General features: G+C 39.4%; 1 protein-coding gene across 1 annotated transcript in view; it reads left to right on the top strand.

Annotated features, from left to right (window-relative positions):
• Positions 1 to 6,836: 6,836 nt before the first annotated feature.
• LOC124266257 (phosphatidylinositol 5-phosphate 4-kinase type-2 alpha-like) overlaps positions 6,837 to 15,295 on the top strand; it is a 55,604-nt gene continuing 47,145 nt past the window's right edge. Inside the window, 1 exon segment of the mRNA XM_046701071.1 lies at positions 6,837 to 7,133. Coding sequence (XP_046557027.1) covers positions 7,017 to 7,133 — 117 coding nt within the window. The 5' untranslated portion in view covers positions 6,837 to 7,016.

Genomic DNA, 15,295 nt, shown 5'->3' with positions numbered 1-15,295 from the left:
GTACAGACTTTTAGACAGCGTCTTGGTCACTGATCAGTTAAGGTGTGAAGATACTCTCATACATCTGAAGTCGGGCTGTAATCTCTTGAGGTATTGCTTCTTCATACCCATCCAAAATCTTCCTCCTCTCTTCCTTGCAAGGGGCGGTGGGGTGGCCTAGTGGTTAAAGCGTTGGCTCGTCACGCCAAAGACCCGGTTTCGAATCCCCAGATAGGTACAATGTGTGAAGCCCATTTCTGGTGTCACCCGCCGTGATGTTGCTGGAATAGTGCTAAAAGCGGCGTAAAACCAAACTCAGTCAGTCAGTCAGTCTTCCTTGCAAATCTTTGGTACACTTGCCAGCTCTTCTCGTGACCGTTTTTTGTATTACTGGTATGGATATAAGACCAATAGAGCTGTACTCCTGTACTTCTCTCAGTTGATTCCATTCACATAATTACCCTTACTTCTTACAGCTAGCTATCCCAGTTTTGACAGTGGTCATTCTGTTAGTCCCAGTTTTGACAGCGAAACTTCACACCTTAACTGATCAGTGACCATGACGCTGTCAAAAATAAGATACTGTCGGTTAATTTGCTTCAATCTTCATTCTAAAGAAAATGAGAAAACAGACATTACTGAATTCCTGATCGCCTGTAGCTCTCTGCCAGACATTACTGAATTCCTGATCGCCTGTAGCTCTCTGCCAGACATTACTGAATTCCTGATCGCCTGTAGCTCTCTGCCAGACATTACTGAATTCCTGATCGCCTGTAGCTCTCTGCCAGACATTACTGAATTCCTGATCGCCTGTAGCTCTCTGCCAGACATTACTGAATTCCTGATCGCCTGTAGCTCTCTGCCAGACATTACTGAATTCCTGATCGCCTGTAGCTCTCTGCCATTGACGACTTTTGTGAATTAATAAGATTTTATACCACTTCAATCAATATTCTAGTAATATCAAGGCGTGGGACAGTGAGATGGGCTTCACTTATTGATCCCATGTGGGGACTCGAACCCGGGTTTTTAGGATGCAGTCGTGAGCGGCATTCGACGTAACGGGTACGACACACACGTGTAGTCAGCCACGTAACGTACTCAAACAACCCTATCATTTCCAGTTCGATGTCGGATAAAGAAAATATTTTCTTACGTTTTGAGGCAAACCATAAAATGTAACTGTGGAAATGTTGACATACACATCTTTACAGTTAAATAAACGAAGTGAAGGAGAAGTACTCAGGTGCATTTAATTTTATAATAAGTAATCAGATATTTGCGTCGCCTTCTATTAATATCAACGCTGACATCAGCATAGACACATTTTGAACATTTACCTCTGAATATACTGAACTAAACATTGCTAAATACGTAAATAGGTAAATGCGTAATTGTATAGCCCAAAAATCTGGTCGCCTGCCCAAGAGCTGTAGTCTCTCTTTGGATTCTGTAAAAAAACACGGAGTATTCAGTTAAAACAAGCGATTAAATGTTTCTTTAGAGTCGAAATCTCAGAACAGTAAATCAAACGGTCTGTCTAATTCACACGTTTAAACATACCTAAACTGATGGAACGGAAAAAACCCAGGAAAAATCTGTATACCAATAAACGTGTGACACATGTACCGATTCACCAGATTCTAAGGATCATCTGTTTATTAAGACGCTGTACAACGTTGTTTGGTTGCGTGGCTGTGACGGTACTGTCCTGTACACAGTGTACATCAGGCAGTTTCCTGATGAGGATGTGTCGGGAAACACGACTCTGGCTTGTTCACAAAAGTCTGTCATGGAAGAAACTCATTCGAAAGTGATTTCCCTGTCTTTGTTTCAATATTTTCATTATTTCCTTTTATTCATTTCGGATTACATCAAAGGACGTGTATTGGTCTAAGACCATGGCACGTGAAGAAAATATTTCTCGTTGCCGCACTACACTCACTCCGATATATGTACACGGTCGATCTGAGTTCCAGGGAGGCGTATAACGGTTAATTAAAAACAGTCACGCGGATACAAAAAGTAACATACAGCTAAAAGATAATTGTTTGAATAAAAAACTTTTTTTTCGGTCATGTTGGTCGTTTATGTCGACATTGTATTGTGAGTTGAATTCAAAAATAAAATGAGAACATTATGTTTTTATTGTGAACTCTTTGAACCGATAGTGAACAAGAAATACATTGACAAGCCATGTATCAATACATGTACTAAAAAACCACTTTATTACAAAATTGGGTTTAGACTATATACGGCCAGACAATAGAATGTATGCACGGGTGGTGAGGTGAAATGGGGTTTAACGTCGTACTTAAGAATATTTCGCTCATATGACGACTACAATGCGTGTGTATGTGCGGCTGCTTGTACTAGCCCAGACTTAAGCTGGTTTTATAGTGCTAGCCCACTGAGATACCATGCCATGAATACCGCATAATACTGACTCCCGAAGCCGACCAGTCCTTGTGTCAGGGAACAACAAGTACCATATTTTAACGTCTTGTGGTATGACGCGGCCGGGGATCGAACCCGCGACCTTCCGCTCTCCGGTCGGACACTCAAACCACTACACCACCTATACAAGGGACATAGTAAGTCGATGGTGCCATCTTTCACATACGTATCGCAGTTGTAATTTGGTACCCGTGAAGATCCGGCTTCGGATTGATCTTGAGCCCATGCTTGTCACCGACACCGGGTGGTCAGGCTCCTGACTTGGTTGATGCATGTCATTGCAGATCGATGCTCATGCTATTGGTCAGTGGTTGCCTTATCCAGACTCGATTATTTACAGACCGCCGCTATATAGCGGGAATATTGCTGAGTGCGGCGTTTAACAACAACAAACACTTTGTAATTTGTACCAAACATTTGCAGTGCTTCCGCGACCTTCTCCAACCTAGTAGCCTCGATCCGTGGTGTAGTGGTTAGAGCGTCCGCCCGGAGAGCGGAAGGTCACGGGTTCGATCCCCCACCGCGTCATACCAAAATACGTTAAAATATGGTACTTGTTGGTCCCTGCCTTGCGCTCGGCATTAATGGGTACAACAAGGACTGGTCGACTCGGAGTCAGTATACTGTGTCTGAGTATTCATGCTTCACTGCGGCGTGGTATCTCAGTGGGCTAGCACTATAAAACCAGCTTAAGTCTGGGCTAGTACAAGCAGCCGCACATACACATACACACGCATGCACGTCGTCATATGAGCGAAATATTCTCAAGCACGACGTAAAACCCAATTTCACCTCACCTCACCTAGTAGCCTTTTGATAGCGTACGTAATGTTATGGTCGAGTCCACATTGCAATAGAAATTTTATTGCCCTGCAATATTTTAGTATGGTTTTAATGGGATCGATTTTTCTCTCTTTACTATTAGCTTTACGGCATATGCAATATGGCGGTTTGGCTGCGTGATATTAACACGAGGAGAATATTTGATATTACTCAGGGATCTGAAATACAGCTGTCTTTGGCGGGGAAACTTTATGCAGTTCGTCAATGTCCTTTTGTCAAAACAGGATAGTAGAAGCACCACAGAGAGTTTCATTGAATCCCATATAATTTAATTGATGCAGTAGTTTTAGAGGACGAATACCATGAAAAAGTTACATTTCTCGGTGGGTCAACTTGTGGACCCGTTTACACCTGGGGACTGGGGCGGTGGGGACTGGCGGTTGAGCCTCGGCTGGCCGAAGACCCGTCAGGCAACGAGTAAAGCTAGATAACACTTGGCAAACCTCGGCTGGGTGCGAATATAGAATAACAAGCGAATCTAGAATAGCCAGGGGTGATAGGGTTTTAATATCCGCTATTCAAGGTGTTGTGCCTTAAAGAACCAAACCAGTCAATCTAAGTACGCATTTAATTATGTACAGGAGTAGGTTGTGAATCAACAGTTTAGTTAGTGAATTAAAACGTAACAAGGACTCGATTCCCTTATTTAGCTTTCTTTTAAAATATTTATGCCTCTTTTTGCGTTTCCGTTGTTTGTTCGTGCGTGGTGAGGTGAGATGGAGTTTAAAATGTAATTCAGCAAAACGCATGTACACGAGTTTGTACTTATCATTGTTCGGACTTACCCAGTGATATATTGATAGCGTACTGAGATACCACGCTGTAGGTTAGCTTGCTTAGCCCAGTCAGACTCAGTATACGGACTACGAGACGACCACTGCTTGTTCAGCTCTAGAATACAGAACGCCAGCAGGGTAACGTCAAGGTAATCTCTTCGTATGATGCGGCCGTGGATCAAACGTGTACCCAAACTGATTTCCTACCATGAGGGCGGCGGGGTAGCCAGGTGCATGGTTAAAGCGTTCGCCCGTCACGCCGAAGACCCGGGTTCGATTCCTCACATGGGTACAATGTGTGAAGCCCATTTCTAGTGTCCCCCGTCGTGATATTGCTGGAATATTGTTAAAAGCGGCGTAAAACCATACTAACTCACTAACATGAATAAAATCACTTGAAGATATTCACAACAAAAACATGGCTTAGAACGGAATGGTATAACACGAAACAATGGATAAAAATATGTATCAAAAGGATCGGCCGGGGTAATCAAAACTTGCGAAACAATCTAGGCTGGATTTGGATTCCTTGTTTTACATAATCTCTGTGAGAGGCTCCCAGAGTGTGTGTAAAGGTGTGCTGACTAACATCTGGTACAACTAGATGAGGAAGATCACCAAACACACACTGTTTGTCATAGCCCCGGATATTTACCGCCTAGAACGATAATATTGTCAGATACCGTTGTACAGCAGACTTCACAAATCTATATGGGATCCCTAACGCCTTGATGATACACAGCAATATACAATGGCCTGGCCTCGGGTGAAGTGATGTCTAAATGAGTCTACATTAATTTCCTGTTCCGGTGTATTTTGTGCTTCTTTAGATTCCTAAATACCGTGTCCATGAGTGTTTCGTGATATAAGAGAAATTATAAAAAGACCCAGAGCATCTGCTACTAGGCACGGATAGTAGGGTTTTGAAAAGGGGGAATTTTGTGATTTGGCTGTTTTTGTTCAGTACTTTTGTTGAAAACGTATAACCAAATAGTGTTGTGTTTCATATATGCCTAAACGTCCTTAATGAGTGGGAAGATAAGTGGGAGAGAATTGGGGCAACTCTACTGTCCCCTCCTCACGCCCACTCCACACACTGTGGGGGTAGTCTGTCGTACAGACTCTGAAGCAAATATATCCAAGAAAGGCCACGCAAGTCTAGAAAATGTGGCAAGTCTAGATTTACTCAGCTTCAGGCTGAAAATGAAGAAAGTCTCAGGGCTCCTTTTCATTATTATTATTTTTTTTACTATGAACTTTTTTCAGTAAAATATGTTCATTTCAGAGACTAGTTGTTAGTCTTACTGTGGGGGTAGCATAGTGGTTAAAGCGTCCTCTCGTCACGCCAAACACCCGGGTTCGATTCTCCACATGGGTACAATGTTTGAAGGCCATTTCTAGTGTCCCCTCCGTATTGCTGGAATATTGCAAACGGCGGCATAAAAACATATTCACTCACCACACACACTAAATCTGCGTTTCATAATGTATTCCCGGTAATCAACACCGAGCGACCGTTGTCAGGAAGTTCTTTGTGCATACACTCGGACTATCTCATCCTAGCAAATATATCCGGAGACAAATATCAGTAGATACCGAAACAAAACGCTTGTGTATATCTTCACCACCGGATAAAGTCAAGCTTTTCCTCCAACCCTGACAATAAACTATTTTCCTATGTGAAACTATTACAAGTCGTTCCACATACATCAAAATGATAATGAGTAGTTTCGAATATATTTCCTTTCAAACTGATACTCTACTACTTTATATTTGCTGTATATATACTGAGAGAAGCAAATAAAGGAACACAGTAAAATTCAAGCGTTCCTTTAATATTTTCCAGTTTTCATCACCAGCTTTGATTAGTGCTGCAGGAAATCTGAGAATAAAAAAAGGAACACTGCCATGAAGTGGTGTTCCCTTATTTGTTTCCCTCAGTATAAATCAGATACAGTTATCACTAAGAGTTTAATAAAGTATTGTGTTGCATGAACACTGAACGAGTAATTGTTGTTTAACTTTCTGTGGGTGAAACACACACACACACACACACACAGACGCACCATTAAAGGGTTTTACAGCGCTGAAGGAGCACCATATTTGATTTCAGGGTTTGGAAGAAGACGGGATGGTTGGTTGGGATGTGTGTGCGTGCGTATGGGTATGAGTGAAATGACTATAGTTTGTTAAGGAATAAACCCAAAGTAGGTAACTGCTAGTGGTGTAGAATACTGAATCAATCGTTTTGTTAAAAATATCCAAACTTAAAAAATGTTGCATTTATAGTTGGGCGTTGTAAACTGAAATTCGTAGTCAGTGTATGTTTTAGGTATGAAAAAGACAAAAAGGGCATTTCAGATATATATTTCCTTCTTTGAAAAGGTGTCTGATTTGTAACAGTATGCTTTCAAAAAATCTTCAAAGGGCTGTTAGTTTGACATGTTATGTGCACATGGTTTGTGCGGAACCTGAAAAATTTCAGTTGCCAAATAAATAAATGATTATATTTTGGAAAAAACGTCTCGCCTCATTATGCATGAGGCCGAACAATAACGGGAGTATGAAATTAAAATGAAATATTTATTCTGTGCAATTATTCTGTTAATTAATTTGTTAGCAATATGCCACCAGTGGCGTGATAGCTAGTTGTCGGAGTGTTCATATGAACCGAATGTTTCTATTTTATATCGCTATTATGTTTATTTGTTTGCTGCGCAGTCCAACCCTTGTCTGTGGATCTAGCAGACGAACTTCGTGATTATCTCCCTTTAATCTGGGATTGTGGGTAACCAATACGCTAGGCCGCCATATTGTCTGAAACAGAGACTCCGTGCAGCACTAGCTGCTCATTCAACCTAAAATGTTCGGAAATTACGACGTATAGCAATCGAATTGCAGTGGATATTTGTGAATCTATATATTTCCTCTTTAATCCGGCTCTGTGCAATATCTAGAAGGATGGCATCCTTTAAGAAAGGATTGAGTAAAAAACTCAAGCCCGTCGCTCTGAACTGGAAACTGTTTCGAGCAAACGAACCTCTACTCAGTGTGTTCATGTGGGGAATTAATCACACGGTAGGTCTTAATTGCCCGTAATTGTGTTTGCATTGTGTACGTTGTTGTTATTGCCAGTCACCCCGAGGGTGGTAAAACGTTATGTGTGTCGATTGTTCCTCATCACCACGCCTACAGCGTTGCTGTCAGATTTGTTTACCACTATATGATTCAGTTGTGTGTTTACAGAATGACAGATCGCCCAATTCAGGCCCCACTTTGTGTGTTGTGTGAACTTGCTTGTATAAATATTAAGGAAGAACTCTTTGCGTAGCAGATTTTCAGAAGCTTGCACACGTTTAGTTTTATCGGTAGTGTTCATTTGAAGATTATAAGCCGATTTTATGTTGTCGGTCTATGTTCTGATCCAAATGGTTATAAGTTAGTCTGATTGGCACCAGAACTGATGTTTTACCTAAATATTATTTGTTAAATGCAACATATGGCACTTGTACCTATGTGAGTTGCAGTAGGTTTAAGTTATCCTGTTTCGATAAACTTACCTTGTTACTTATGATGAATGGTATAAATAGTAATTAGTATATCTATTACTTCTTTCTTTGATGACACCCATTTTCATGATTATGTCTGCATGAACTATGAAATCTATCATTTTAATAAATAAAATAAGGAGCTAATATATGTGTTCATAAGGATCAAGATAATTACAGCAGTCACTTCTTGACATTTCCATACAGTTATACTACTCATGACGTGGAAAGGCGCTATATAAATGGCCTATTATTATTATTATTATGAATATTGTTTTAATATAAACTTTGAACAGTTGAATGAGTTTAAAGTGATGAAGTGTTGCTATCATAGTTTCTGCATTATAACTGTAAGTAACCGTATATAGTACTCTGTGGCAGCGTGGCTACTCTGACACAAAGTCATTACTATGATGCATGAAGTCCATGTCAATGATCAACAAATATTCATATGCATCAGAATGTGTTATCTATGTGTTCATATACCCTCGCGTCATAGGTTTCCGTGGTATTAAGAAATTTACGACTATGAATATGATCGCTCATATTGCCAAGTCATATAAACATAATATAGTGTTAGACGACATACCTTTGTATCATTTAATGTCAATAAAACACTTTTGTCATTTTGAAGTTCATTGTTGTCCGTATCGGACGACCGGCGACCATTGTGCACAAATTCTGGTGACGTCATATGTTTCTGTGGTATTTCTTTCAGATAAAATTACGGGCGCACAGCACATGTCACAATCTCACAGGTTGTCAACAGCCAATCTGGGGGTGTCAATGTAGGTTTACAGTAATATCGAAGTTGATAAATTGTAATACAGTTAACGATTTTGTAGAATTAACGCAGTAGTCACATTTCAAGTTCATAAAAAATATGTAGAGTTGATACGGGATACGTGAAATGAAAAGTGAAAAAACAACTTAAGAGATGACCCTATCGGGCTTCTATAGTTTAAAAAATAGAGCTGGGATTCCCCCCTTAGGTCACGTGATTGTTTTTATTGATGCCATCAGCTAGCAGACGAGCGATGTTGGGAAAACTTTGAATCTGAGTAAGTTTATAGAAAATGTTTGCAAAGATCGCGCAACAAATGCATTACGTGCTAGACATAAAGTTGCATTAGTTTTTAATAGTAGATGACTGTAAGTACGCCGTTAGCAAATTGATAAGTTCGAACATTTTTTGTTCAGACCCATGCCGATCAACTGATGAAAGTAAACAATCGATAGGTGGCACGATTTGGCGAGTGGCTCGTGAGAAATTATGTCATTAGAAAATACCACGGAAACGTAAGTACCATGGAATCATATGATGGCATGGTATATCAATTATCACAAATAACTTGGCAGCAGTTTGGACTCCAAACAAGACAATGATGGAGTTTCTGGACTGTTGGGAGGTCCAAACTGTCAGGGGCGGTGGGGTAGCCTAATGGTTAAAGCATTGGCTCGTCACGCCGAAGACCCGGGTTCGAATCCCCACATGGGCACAATGTGTGAAGCCCATTTCTGGTGTCCCCCGCCGTGATGTTGCTGGAATATTGCTAAAAGCGGCGTAAAACCAAACTCAGTCAGTCAGTCCAAACTGTCAGACATCTCACCTCCCTGTGTACCAGATCTTTACATACTTGGGTGTTGACAGGGTGGTAACTAAAGCTGTTATGATTCACTCGCATATTCGGTGAATCAAACTGAAGCCCTTCATGAATTCAGTTCATTATTCGTGGTCCCCAGAACCGAATATAAACAAATATTTACAAATTTTTAAGGGAGTGTGCTTTAATTGAACCCTTGTGTCCTTTTTCAAAGTGAGATATGCAAGAATGGAACATCCACTAGCCTTGCACTAGAGCAAGTCATGTTAGTTTGCCAAGGCCACACATTGTATTGTCAACTATAAACTATTACATACCAAATCTGAGTGTCATGAGATCACTGGTTATTGCTGTGACAAATAAACACTGTCAACATAGGCATTCTATATTGTGCATCAATCACTTAACTACAATATTGTATTTGTGAATAATTATTCGTATTTTCTCCCCAATATTCATGATACATATCCTATTCGCCACATAGTGTATTCATTGCAGCCCTAGTGGTAACCCATACAAACATATGGGGTTGGAATTGTAGCTGTCAATATATAGATGTAAAATAATATAGTTCACACCAGTGAATTCACTATTTTTTGGCACTGTTTATATCAACAATTATTGAGCAAATACATGCCAGATGTAAAGCTAATACGAACAGTTATGAAATTATATGTAAAGTCATTTATATAGCTCTGTAACTTGTACAAGTTGTAGACCCTTGAAGATACAGCTTAGAATTGATCTTTAGTAACCCATGCTTTTGTAAGAGGCAATTAACAGGATCGGGTCAGCCTCACTGACTTGGTTGAAATATGTCATCGGTTCCCAATTGCATAGATCGATGATCATGCAAAATTTACGCTGGTCCTGTGGTCCCTGGCTAGTAAAAATACATCAGCACCACTAAATGATAAGTTTGCAGTGGTCCTGTTGGCCAGTGAATTTTGTAGTGATAGTAAACCTACGAATGTTATTTTGGACAAGTGAAGTACAGACAGGGCCACTAATTCAAACTAATTGTTGTCCACTCACTGGTCCTGAGGTCTAGTTTTGAAAGGTTTCTTTCCCTGTCTGGTCCAGACTCGATTATTTACACAAATTACGGACCGCCACCATATAGCTGGAATATTGCCGAGTGAGGCGTAAATCTAAACTCACTGACTGTTACTTGTAAGTTTTGTACAAGACTGCCATCGATATGGAAATCTACAATGTACAATTTTGACGAAATATTTATAGAGGATACTAAGCATGCTAAACTACCTTACGTGTAATACTATTTTTATCAAATGAGTTAATGATTTGGTACTAAATCTTTCATGAGTTTGATAAAATGGTATCTCACGGAAGCAAGTTTAGATAGTCTGTTTATTACTCTTCAACAGAAATTGACAGAAATTGCCTACAGTGTGACAAATCGCAGTGTGACAGAGGTATTAGCATTGTGATGTCATAACTGTAAACCATTATGACGTCTTACGTCTAGCGGTATTACACTAGTGTGATATTGCTGTAAAAATATTACAGTTCAGTATCTTCCACGGGCAAGGAATAAAGTTATTGCGCATAATAACATATCAAAAACTATTATTTCACCATGTTCATGCTAGGTGCTATACACAGTGTTGACTACAATTCTGATAATGAAGGTTTTTATTCCAATGGATGGGTAGGAATGCAAATCTCCCAAAGCAATTTGCGTTGTGAAATGTATTTTGTTTAAAAAATATATCTTTAATGCCAGTGTAAGTTGCATTTGTTTGAAGGTTTGAAAGTTTTAATATTAACATGACCATTGGGAATGGCGAGTAATAGTGTAATGCAAAATTATGTAACATTTGGGGTTAAGTGACATAAGTCGGTCACTGCAAAGATACACTGATTATATAAGGCCATGTCAAGGCCAGTCACAACAACTGCAGTATCAAACTGTCACTTATCTCTAATCTGTAGATATCACTGTCAAGTAAGGTATCAGTGTGTCAGCATCATAACAAGTGTCATCATATATCTTGTTAGTGTCCATGTATACATAAGTGATTATCATTGAACATCATAGATTCATACAGGGATTTATCTAGACTTGTTCAGAGGAAATAGGTCTGCCACAGATATTAAGAAAAACTCTGTTATGCTTAACACTAGGTCAATGTAACTCATATCACATGGAAAGTATTTGTTGTGGATATGGACGCTATACTTTCATTATTTTTTGTTCACAGTGAACCAAACTATTTGGTAGTTTCACAATTTATAAGAAAAGATGACAACGTACTACATGTCAAAGCACGTAATAGCGATTTGGATGGCCCTATTCGATGTATAAGTTAGTTCTTAGATTCCCATATTCTCCTGTTTGTGTAGATGTATTTTGACTAATTTTGCATCGTTATTACCAGAGTACTAGCCATATCTTCAAATGTAATGAAATTGCTGAAAATAATACAACATTGTAGTTGACGTCATTGCTTGTTTTATGCATTTTGCGATGTCGGAAAAAGACGACATTGGTATGCTGATTAATATATATCTCACCTAATTTCCATTAATTGTGTGAAAGGTCTTGGCTTCTATGTCAGAATTTAAACATAAAATGACTGATTTTTCCATTTAAATAATGTCCTGAATATATGAACAATTAGACAGTTTGACTGCATATCTTTTTGTGAGCAACACACGCACCTGTTTGGCAACGTAAATGAAATATAACATTTCAGAACACCTGAATATTTTGTTTGGGATAAGAATTTTCTTTGTTTATGATTATGTAGCTATTTCTCTTCATAAGTATGCAATGGAAGATGTGTAAAGGTTTAGAATATGATGTACTGCACTAAATGTGTCAATTTCTTATGTAAATATTATTCAGATATTCAAACAATAAAAAACTTTCAAAGAATAAACCACCGTAAACCCAATACGATGTTGCTTCAGTCATGGCGTCACGCTGCATGGGAACTTTGACAATTTCTTATGAATTATCAAATCATTGCATTGTATCTTTTTATAATTTACTCTTTTCATGCACATTCCAAAGGTATTGAGCCATTGCAAGCAATGAATAGACCTATGAATGTTGAAAAATTCAGAAAATGCTACGCAGTGTAAAATCGGAATTTGTCTTTGTTTACATTTCGAACCAGCGCAGTCTTTCGAGCACAGCGTTCGTTTTCACACCCAATATGTTTCGTCTCATTTTATCTAGACAGTTGGTAATTTGATTCTAAAATGTATGGGGAATTCAGTGATGCATTTTTCGAAGCTGAATATGAAATATGACGTAATGTAATGGGCGTCTCAATACGGGCCTTCGCGAAACGTGATTTTGTAGACACTATCCAATATGGCGGAAAGCGCTCTACGGCGTTCATGTAAGTGTATTTTCGAAAACATCCCAACTGATTCTAGATTCATCGGCAACGTTTCAGAATTATCATTAGCAATTTCATGTAAAACTGATATCAGTGATCATGAATATGCTATTTTTGAAATTCAATACTCCCAGTAATTATCCGATTTTCACATTTCAAAACATACAGCAAATAACGCTGTGCATCGCGACTTCGTACTGTGTCCCCACATGGATACAATGTGTTAAGCCCATTTCTGGTGTCCCCCGCCGTGATATTGCTGGAATATTGCTAAAAGCGTTGAAAACCAAACTCACTCACTCACTCACTCGTACTGTGTCAAAAATGGCGACATTTTCAATGAAGCCTATTTTGAAAGGTCATTTCCAGCATTTGAGCTTCGTCTAAAATAATAGTGGATGGTATCCAGAAACAGGAGATTTCCCGCAGAATTCGAAACTGTGAAGTGTATTTGTGTGCGTGGGATATTTTGATTTTTATTGGACTTCAAATTGAGGGTTGAAGGGATTGTATGTGACAGTACTGACAGTGTGGCTGCATCATTCTGCAGGGTTGCAATGCCTAAAGCAACAGCTGTGTTACACTCTCCCCTCCCACATGAAACATGGTATTGTTTTTATATACTGGTTGACCTGTAGTGAAAGAGGAAGCCTCAAAACAAATATGAATTGCCTTCTTTACTTCTCTCTCTGCTGACAGATATTTCCGTGTAAATAACAGGTATAACAAGTTAAAAATTGTGGCCATAGTGTGATTACCAGGGGCCGGTGGGGTAGCCTAGTGGTTAAAGCGTTGGCTCGTCACGCCGAAGGCCCGGGTTCGATTCCCCACATGGGCACAATGTGTTAAGCCCATTTCTGGTGTCCCCCGCCGTGATATTGCTGGAATATTGCTAAAAGCGGCGTAAAACTAAACCTGGATTACCAGGTCATAATCATCATGATAATATACATGATATACAATGGTTCTCGTATCATAACATGACACAGTGTTACAAGTTACAGCTGTTCTGGAGGTTATCTGCTTTTAAGTGATGCAGTATGCTATTCTTGAACACTCAAGGTATCCCTGTCACCGAGACCCGTATTTTTACTTCTTGTTCATATTTACTTGTGCTTGACAAATGGCCATTAATACTGCAGCATTTTATCATACCAAACATGAGGTCTACAGGAACTTGAGGAAGAATTACTTAGATGAGATCAAGAGGTATTGCTACTATGAACATGATGAAATTGCATCACAATGCCTTGCATAGCATGACATCAGTGAAGTGACTTCCCTTATGTCTGCCACTGAAGATGGCACTTAACAAGGCACTTGTTGTTACTGTTCTCACACTGAAATAATTGCACAAATGATTTTGGATGATAAATAAATCCACATCCTTATCTTTTGAATTCAAATGTATCTAGAGTCATTGATAAATGTTTAAATAAAACCTTGGAGTTTTAAACAGTTATTGTCATGTTGACATGTTTAAAACCAGAGCACACTTGATATACATCTGACTTTCTTTCTTGAAAGGTCGTCTGATGAATGAATATTTATAGGCTGTCATGCAGACATGTCGGTCATCTTGATTCTGAAGTGATTGAGTCATTCTTACAGGTGGTGCAGTGTTATTTCTGCCATTCTTACAGGTGATGAGATGTTATTTCTGCCATTCTTACAGGTGGTGTAGTGTTATTTCCACCATTCTTACAGATGGTGCAGTGTTATTTCTGCCATTCTTACAGGTGGTGCAGTGTTATTTCCACAATGCTTACAGGTTTTGCAGTGTTATTTCTGCCATGTTATTTCCACCATTCTTACAGGTGGTGCAGTGTTATTTCCACCATTCTTACAGGTGGTGCAGTGTTTATTTCTGCCATTCTTACAGGTGGTGCATTGTTATTCTTTTGCAGTGTTATTTCCACCATTTTTACAGCCCATTCTTACAGGTGATGAGATGTTATTTCCACCATTCTTACAGGTGGTGCAGTGTTATTTCCACCATTCTTACAGGTGGTGCAGTGTTATTTCTGCCATTCTTACAGGTGGTGCAGTGTTATTTCCACAATGCTTACAGGTTTTGCAGTGTTATTTCCACCATTTTTACAGGTGGTGCAGTCTTATTTCTGCCATTCTTACAGGTGATGAGATGTTATTTCCACCATTCTTACAGGTGGTGCAGTGTTATTTCTGCCATTCTTACAGGTGGTGTAGTGTTATTTCTGCCATTCTTACAGGTGGTGCAGTGTTATTTCCACCATTCTTACAGGTGGTGCAGTGTTATTTTACAGGTGGTGCACCACATGCTTACAGGTTTTGCAGTGTTATATTCTTACACAGTGTTATCTCCACCATTCTTACAGGTGGAGTAGTGTTATTTCTGCCATTCTTACAGATGGTGCAGTGTTATTTCTGTTTACAGGTGGTGCTGTGTCATTTCCATCGCTCTTACAGGTGGTGCAGTGTTATTTCTGTTTACAGATGGCGCAATGTTATTTCCACCATTCTTACAGGTGGTGCAGTCGTATTTCCACCATTCTTACAGGTGGTGCAGTGTTATTTCTGCTTACAGATGGTGCAATGTTATTTCCACCATTCTTACAGGTGGTGCAGTCTTATTTCCACCATTCTTACAGGTGGTGCAGTCTTATTTCCACCATTCTTACAGGTGGTGCAGTGTTATTTCCACCATTCTTACAGGTGGTGCAGTGATATTTCCA

Source organism: Haliotis rubra, unplaced genomic scaffold (assembly GCF_003918875.1).
Source record: "Haliotis rubra isolate DU_JTF1 unplaced genomic scaffold, ASM391887v1 Scf1241, whole genome shotgun sequence".
NCBI lineage: Eukaryota > Metazoa > Mollusca > Gastropoda > Lepetellida > Haliotidae > Haliotis > Haliotis rubra.
This window is presented reverse-complemented; position numbering and strand designations above follow the sequence as displayed.